The 8,192-nt window shown below is 37.9% G+C and overlaps 1 protein-coding gene across 1 annotated transcript in view; it reads left to right on the plus strand.

Annotated features, from left to right (window-relative positions):
* Positions 1–7,355, plus strand: part of slc30a7 (solute carrier family 30 member 7) — an 87,862-nt gene extending 80,507 nt beyond the window's left edge. Inside the window, exons 9-11 of the mRNA XM_069938013.1 lie at positions 1,077–1,167; positions 1,265–1,414; positions 4,905–7,355. Of these exons, the coding sequence (XP_069794114.1) occupies positions 1,077–1,167; positions 1,265–1,414; positions 4,905–4,952 (289 nt within the window). The 3' untranslated portion in view covers positions 4,953–7,355. The remainder of the gene's footprint in view (positions 1–1,076; positions 1,168–1,264; positions 1,415–4,904) is intronic.
* Positions 7,356–8,192: the final 837 nt, after the last annotated feature.

Here is an 8,192-nt window from a genome sequence, read left to right on the forward strand (position 1 = left end):
TGATCAACAGTAGCTACAAGGATTGCAGACTCCAGAGGAGCAGTGGTCTGGCACAGAGCACCAAAAACAGGAAGAACACATCCTGTTGAAAAGGAGATGCATAGGCGATTACCCCACAGGATGGTGACCACGGTAGCAAACCAGCAAGGGGCTCGCAGCTGAAGAACCCACACAGGCTGCAAGCTACTGGTGACTTGTAGCCAAAGGACCCACACGGGCTATTGGAAATCAGATATTGGAACCAGGATTCAAGAGAGCGCTGAGGGCAAGAAGTACTTCCAAAGAGCCTCAGGCACTGAAGGCTTCCTAATCATAATGGAGGTTTGGATCTGGAGCTCAGGCTTTCAGTGAATCATTCGCTGGAGGCGAATCCATGGACACACAGTATCTCTGAAAGGACTCTCTTTTGCTTCTCTTTCTCTTTCTGTAAGGGGCTTTGGCAATAATAATGATGACTCTGTCTGCCTTATGCCAGATAAAATAAAATTTAATGTAATATCATATTTTCTATATTATTACATGACAATAAAGCATGGTCAGCTTAGTCCTGGAGAAGGCTTTCAACCAGATATCCCACATGTACATGATGGATGTGCTCTCCAAAATGGGTTTTGGGGAGGGAATCTGGAATTGGAGTAAACAGCTCCCTGCAGACATCTGTGATGTAGCCATATCAATGGGTGGGAAACAGGCAGTTTCCCCATCAAGTCTAGATTTAGGCAAGGCTGCGCTCTGTCTCTGGTCTTATTTGTGTGCTGCTTAAAGCTCTTTGCCGAATCCATCAGGAAGGACGGGCATAAGAGGAGTGATGTTGCCAGGTAGTGGAGGCACTCAGGTCAAGGCCTTCCTGTATATGGACAATGTCGCTGTCTTCTGTTTGGATAAATGATCAGTCTGGAGACTGACCGGCTAATGCGGGCCTGTTCCCAGACTGTTTTGCGTTCTAGGTTGCACGTTAATATTTGGTTGATTTTTTTTTTAATTGGATAATGACATTATTTCACAATAGTAATAATTTTCTCATTCAAGGTTAAAATGGTGTACATTCAACTAATTATGGTTTTCATCCCTGACAGTGTTGTTCCACTTTTAAAGCAATCTATTGGGATTTTAATGCAGCGCACACCTCCTTCGTTGGATCACGTATTGCCCCAGTGCTACCAGCGGGTGCGTACAATAAATGTTGTATGTATTAAATCATAAAAAACACTTGGAGTACACTTAATATTCCACTAAATTAGAATTTTCCTTCATCTTTATTTAGGTTCAACACTTGCAAGGAGTTTACAGTATAATTGATCCCCACTTCTGGACTTTGTGCAGTGAAGTTTACATTGGCACAATAAAGCTTCTGGTAGCTCCTGACACAGATGCACGATGGATACTGAGCCAAACACACAACATTTTCACTCAGGTATGTCAAGGAAAGTTTATTTCTATCAAAAATATTTTTCTCTACCTACATTGCAAGGTTCATAATTGCCATTTACCTTTTTAAAAACTGCAACTGAACTGAAAGCAATTGCCCATTAAAACCTTAAGCATTTTGGAGGTGCGCCTTGCTGGCATTATATTATTTGTGTGCGTGTGTGTTCAAGTTTGTGATAGTGCAGCGTTCTGTATTTGATGCTAGGAAAATACGAGATGATGAGTATTATTTGGATTTGATACATTACTAATGTCAAGGTATATAAATGAACGTGACACCAACTTAATATCTTTGGAACCAGCCATTTTACTTAGACTAGGGCTTCCTGCAAAATAATAGCTTTTTTTTTGTCCTAATATTTTTTGCAGGTTTTGAAACATATTCAATCTGGAAGCAGGGTATTTAGCAACTATTAAGTTTGAGAACTGCCTAAATAGGCACAGTATGTAACAGTGGAAAATAAATAATTGTTGATTTCTCCTTTTCTGATTGGTGCAGAAGTTCCATTGGTGTATGGGGTTGGGAGGAGAGATGGGGGAAAGGAAGAGGAAGATTCTGTGATCCCATTCTAGCATAAGTACTTTCCACCATCAATCTATCATTCAGATTAAAGAGAGAATCTACTGGATTTACTGTTTTGAAAAATTCAAACACAATCCACTTTATCTACATTCCTTCTCCCTGCCCTGAAGTCAGGCACAATCTCCTAGAGGAATTCAATGGGTCAAGTAGCAAAGAAAAGGAATGATTGATGTTTCGAGCTCAAACTCTGATTCAGATTTCAGATTTATTGTCAGAGTACATACACAACATCACATACAACCCTGAGATTCTTTTTCGGCAAGACATTTATTCGAAGTGCAAAAAAAATCTGTATACGAAATACACACTTAATCAAATAAAGAACTATATACAGATAACAAAAGTAAACAAACTGTGGAATACAGAGAAAAAAGAATCAATAAAGTGCAAAAGTAAGAGTCCTTAAATGAGTCCCTGATTGAGTTTGTTGCTGAGGAGTCTGTCAGTGGAGGGGGAGCAGCTGTTTCTGAACCTGGTGGTGCGAGTCTTGTGGCACATATACCTCTTTCTTGAGGGTAACAGTAAGAACAGAGCATGTGCTGGGTGGTGTGGATCCTTGATGATTGCTGCTCTCTGATGGCAGTGTTCACTGTAATGTTTTCGATGGTGGGGAGGGTTTTGCCTGTGAGGTCTTGGGCTATGTCACTGCATTTGGAGAGATTTGCGCTCAAGGATATTGGTGTCCCCATACCAGACAATGATGCATCCGGTCAGCACACTTTCCTCCACACCTCTGTAGAAATTTCCTAGGGTTTCTCCTCAAACTCCTGAGGAAGAAGAGGCACTGACATCTAATGATGTCATTCATGTGTTGCATCCAGGAAAGATCCTCTGAGATAGTTATTTCCAAGAACTTAAATTTGCTAGCACTCTCCATCTCTGATTCCCCAATGATCACGGGATTGTACACCTCTGGCTTTCTCTTCCTGAAGTAAAAAATCAGCTCCTTGATTTTGGTGACATTAAGTGCAAGGTTGTAGTTGGTGCACCATTCAGCCAAGTTTTCAATCTCCCTCCGTATGTTAAATTATCACTTCTCTTTATACATCCCACGACTGTGATATCATCAGTAAATTTGTAGATGGTCTTATTGTCATATCGAGCCACTCAGTCCTAAGTGTGAAGCAAGTAGAACAGGGGGCTAAGAACGCAGCCCTGTGGTGCTCTGGTACTGATGGAGATTGTGAAGGAGATTGTGAAGGAGATGTTCTTAGCAATCCTCACTGATTGTGGTTTGGTGGTGAGGAAATCCATGATCCAATTACACAGTGGAGTGTTGAGGTCCAGGTGTCAGAGTGTGCTGTTCAAAAAAAAACTCTTCATTAGGACTGAGGATTGTTAGAACAGAAGCAGTGCAAAGTAGTCAGGGTGGGAGGGGTGAGACATGAGTCCCACCGGGGATTGGTGAACCAAGAGGCATGAGACATGACGGATAGGGCTGGCTGAGGTCAGACAAATGGAGAGGGAGGCAAGATCATCATTCACTCCACTCTGATTCACTCATCTTCTACCTGACCCATTTGTTTTTCTTGCCTCCTAAATCCTTTGTTTATCATCTGAAAGTCCTTTTCCTCTGACTGTCATGTCTCACACCTACTTGGTTTTCCTATCCTGTCTGGGTCCACCATCTCACCCTGTCCTCTTTCTACTGCTTCTGTTCTAATGTTCTTTAGTTCTGATGAAGAATTTTGGTTTGAAATATCAACCATTCCTTTTCTCTCACAGGCAGTTTGACCTGCTGAACTCTTCCAGCTGATTGAATTTGGCTTCGGATTTTAGCTTCTGTATTCTCCTATGTAACTCATTTTCTGGATCTTTTTCTGGGGTTTTGGCATATCCTGGCAAAGGAAATGTAATCAATTTGTTATTGACCTTTGACAAAAAAGACTGCAGGTGCAGAAATCAAAAACAAAAAACAATCTAGTGGAGGAATTCGACATTCATAGGCGTAAAAGAATGTTTAATGTTTTGAGCTAGAAACAAGCATGGAGGGTTACGTATGAAACTCAAGGAGTGCAATGTGGGATTCTTGTAATCTTCTCAAAGGATAAACGCTTGCACTTCATTAGATAGGGACCTTCTATTCTTGACCTTGAAGGATGCTCCACTCAAACTTTGACTTCAGTATTTTTGTAAATTTGACTAAGTTACATTTTAGTAGCCTGATCAGCACCAATAGAAAACCATATGGGAACTTGATAGTAATTTTTTTAACAGGCCATTTGAGGCTATGTTAGTCCTCCGAGAAATAATCCTATTGCTTTTTTGCACATCAACTCTCCTTTTTTGCTATTGATATACACCAAGTAGACAGTTAGCCTATCGCACACCTTTGTGATGTGGGAGTAAAGTGGAGCATTTAGAGAGCCTACAAATTCCCCATTAACAAGACCATACAGATTAAAGCCAAGTCCCTGGGCTTATGAGGCAATGGGCATGAACTGCTCCTCAGGTATTGTTTTTTTTTATATAACATGGTGAAACATTTATGTGAATTTAATTCCTTCTTTCCTGGACTCTGAAGATACTTTCTAATGGAAAAGGTGGCTCCAGCCTCCTCCTTTTGTCAGCCGGAGGGTTTGTGCATTACCAACTGATTTTATGGCCTCGTCCACTTGATATATTCTCTGATGGTCTTGATGTCACTTGAGTCTACTGGGTTAAAAGTTGCTCAGACAAATGTGCAGATGATGTTGGAAATATTTTTGAAGTAATGATACAAAGCCAATCATGTATTAGAATATATTGAGTATGATCATCTTTATTTCTGATGTTTGGTATTAATCATATTTTGTATTATTTAATTAAAGGATATCAGAATTGTTGCTGCAGGGGTCCAATATATTCCTTCTTTAATGAATGGATAAACTATTTAACCCTTCTTGATTTGCAGGCAGGCGTAAGGCAGCTTTACGTCCAGATTGATTATGCAGCAATGTGAAGACACCTGAATTGTGTTGATCTAAACTCTTGATGCCGGTATCTGGGAATAGATTTAACTGCTAGTTGGTCTCTGGATTTGAAACATCTCCAGCATGCAGTGAATACGAATGTGGAAAGAACATTGTTTGTTTGCAATAGTAAAAGGTCTTAAGGAAAGTGAAATAACTCACATGGTCACTACCTGATCGATCTGGAACTGTCACTTGTGTCTGGACCTAAAGTGTCTTATTTCATCTTGACTGTCAAGAAATTAAAACAGTGATATTGTTATATTGTACAATGAGCAACATTGTGTTTATTATCCTGTGTCAACTTCTACAGATGTGTTCCCACATTTCAAGTCTGTCCTTGTTCATTTAAATATTGTCATCCTGGCTGTCATTCTACATTCACCATTTTTCTAATATGTTGTTTGTTCGTATTCAATTTCTGAAGTGCCTTTTTATGGTGGCCAAGAGCAGTCAGTGGGTACTGAACCCATCAGAGCAACATTTATGACCATTGACCAGTAATGTATGTGATGGTTCTTATAGGTTTTAATCATTTTTTTTAGGGAGAGGGAGGAGGTTAGAGAACTTACCTTTTTTGTAGTAGCACACTGCTATACTGTTGAATAGAGTAGAACTTTGAGAGAGGTGACTGCTTGAGTTCTCCTTGGAATGGCCTGGATGAAATTGAATAGTTCAGTAGAGAATCCAATCAGAAGGAAATAGCCAAATACAAGAAAACAGAATGTTTGTACATTTTTAGCAGTAATTCCTTTTTTTAAAAAAATGTATGTGGACCCTCGCTTTCACACTGGTTTGTTTGCATCTGTTCTCAAAGCGAAATGGACAAAATCCATTTTAAATGCTCAAGTGAACAATATTAATTGCTTATAAAAATGCAAAGTAGTGGGGACGCTGGAAATCTAAAATAGAGAAGTTCTGGAAATACTCAACATGTAAAACAAATATCTGGGGAGAAACATATTTAGTACTTAAATCAATTAAGTTTTGTTAGACTTTGTCAAAAACTAGTGCCTAATCTGCTGCCTATTTCCAAATCTTTCTTGCAATTATGTATACATTTCTTACTCTATAAGAAAAATAATCAATTTATAAATAGAACAGGGAATTAATCCTAGCAGATTCAAGTATGACACTGATAGCTTGCAAGAAAGAATAAGCCTGTTGTGAATTAATTAATTTATATTTTTTTAATTAATGCCTGTGCTGGTTCCATTAGATATCAGTTTAACTTTTTTCACATCAAAGTAGTGACTGGACAACTTGAAATGTTGTCACTAAATTGTTAACATTAATAAGATTAGAAGGAAAATGTAATTCTGATTGAACCTATCATTGTGTTCATTAAGTTGCAAGATTTAACTAATAATCAATTCCCTGTGGTATATTAGTCAGTCACAATGACTATATGTCATTGGTTCGGGAGAAATCAAATTCTACCAGTGTCTCTAATAGGGTTGGGAGAAAAGCAAAAGACAATAGTGTTGTTTGAGAAAAACAAATAAGATTTTATTTTGTTTTGGATGTTTGAATGGTGAACAATTATAAATTATTGGAGTTCATATAGTAATTCAACTGTTAATTAAATCAGTTGCAAGGAAAAAATGAATATAATGTATTTTGCTATGAATTCTGGACTGCATTGTCTAAAGTAAATGTGTGAAGCTTGGAAACCTTTTTTTACACTAAAGCTGTAATCAGACTCTGTGAAGGATCAAATGAAGGTACTGCCTAGGCTTTCCCTTAACTTTCTAAAACCATTAAGTGGTTTTCTCAAGTTCAGGTCATTCCAGTTCTATATCGCTCAGTTTACATGCTAGAAAAGCATGTTAAATTTACTGCATTTGTGGATGACGTGTTAATAACTCACGCAGGATAAGTTTATCTGATAAACTGCAGTAAATACAAGTGTCTAAGAAGTATTTTGATGATGGTAGAAAATTGTTGATCTTCACTCTGAATGGAACAGTTATTCTATAGGCTGGGAACATTTTCAACATTGAATCAAAGGATTCTGTACCAATCCTGTCCCCTTACCCAGGAATTAATGACCCATAGTGAGAGGCAAAAGGAGGAATAACATTCTATGGTTAAATATGATTGTCAGAGATGTAGGTTTTTTCAAAGCCACTAAACTGAGACTTCTGAGATCCCACATGCAAGTCAAGAATAGTTTGATAGTTATTCTGGTTGATATAAATATCAAGGATCTCTCAAGGAGATTCTTTAAGACATTGACTACAGTATTTTTAATATTTTAAAATGTTTGTAAACACCACCAAAGCAATATGAAGTTATGTATTAGTATGATACAATAAAGTCTCTACAGTAAATTCTCATCAAACAGCTTGTCTAAGTTGCCAAAATATGCACAATAAATATTTTGACAAATACAGTAGTTTATTCTAGTTTGTGAAATTGTTGATTTTTTGTTTGCAGAAAAAAACAACTCTTTTGAATGTAATGTAATGAAACATTATTCCTTATGATTTTTTCAAAACTGAGAAGCATGGAGGAAGAAGGAGATTATAGTGTACATATCCAAAAAATCCTGAAAATAGAGGGAGAGGTAATGTTAAGGCATCATATTCTTCCCTTTAGAAGAACACAGAAGTCATGTTTCAGTTGTATAAGACCACAGCTCCAGAACTGAAACGTTCTAATCTGGGCATGTACAGAAAAGACTGGCATGAATCTTACCAGGACTGGAGAATCTTAGCAAAGGTGGACAGGCTGCCATTGTTTTATTCAAAAAAGAGGTGACTGAAGGGATATTGAACTAAAACCAGGTGCCTAGGGTAAATAGAAAGGAGGTATTTCTTCGAGACCACAAAGTGGAGCTATGGATTTAAAGTAATTTTTGGGGGTGATTAGATGGGGAAATTAGAAATTTATCCAGGCAGATATCTGAAACGCAATCCCTGAAACGGTGGTGCAGGCAGAAAACTTCCCATAATTTAAAAAATGTTGGATGTGCACTTAAAATCCCAAAACCTAGAAGAGTAAAGATTTATATAAATGTTTCCATTGTGACGCTGCTGCAAAACAACAAATTTCATGGCGTGTTCATGACAATAAATTCTTATTTTGAAGCTGGAAAGTGGGATGAAGCAGGATAATGCTATTTCAGCACCAATTGAAGGGCAAATGGCCTCCTTTATTGCTACAAATATTTATAAATTTTCCTTCTCAGTGTAGGTATTATGATGAACTTAGATGAATAATTTTGA

This window comes from Narcine bancroftii, chromosome 5 (assembly GCF_036971445.1).
Source record: "Narcine bancroftii isolate sNarBan1 chromosome 5, sNarBan1.hap1, whole genome shotgun sequence".
NCBI classification, from domain to species: Eukaryota; Metazoa; Chordata; class Chondrichthyes; order Torpediniformes; family Narcinidae; genus Narcine; species Narcine bancroftii.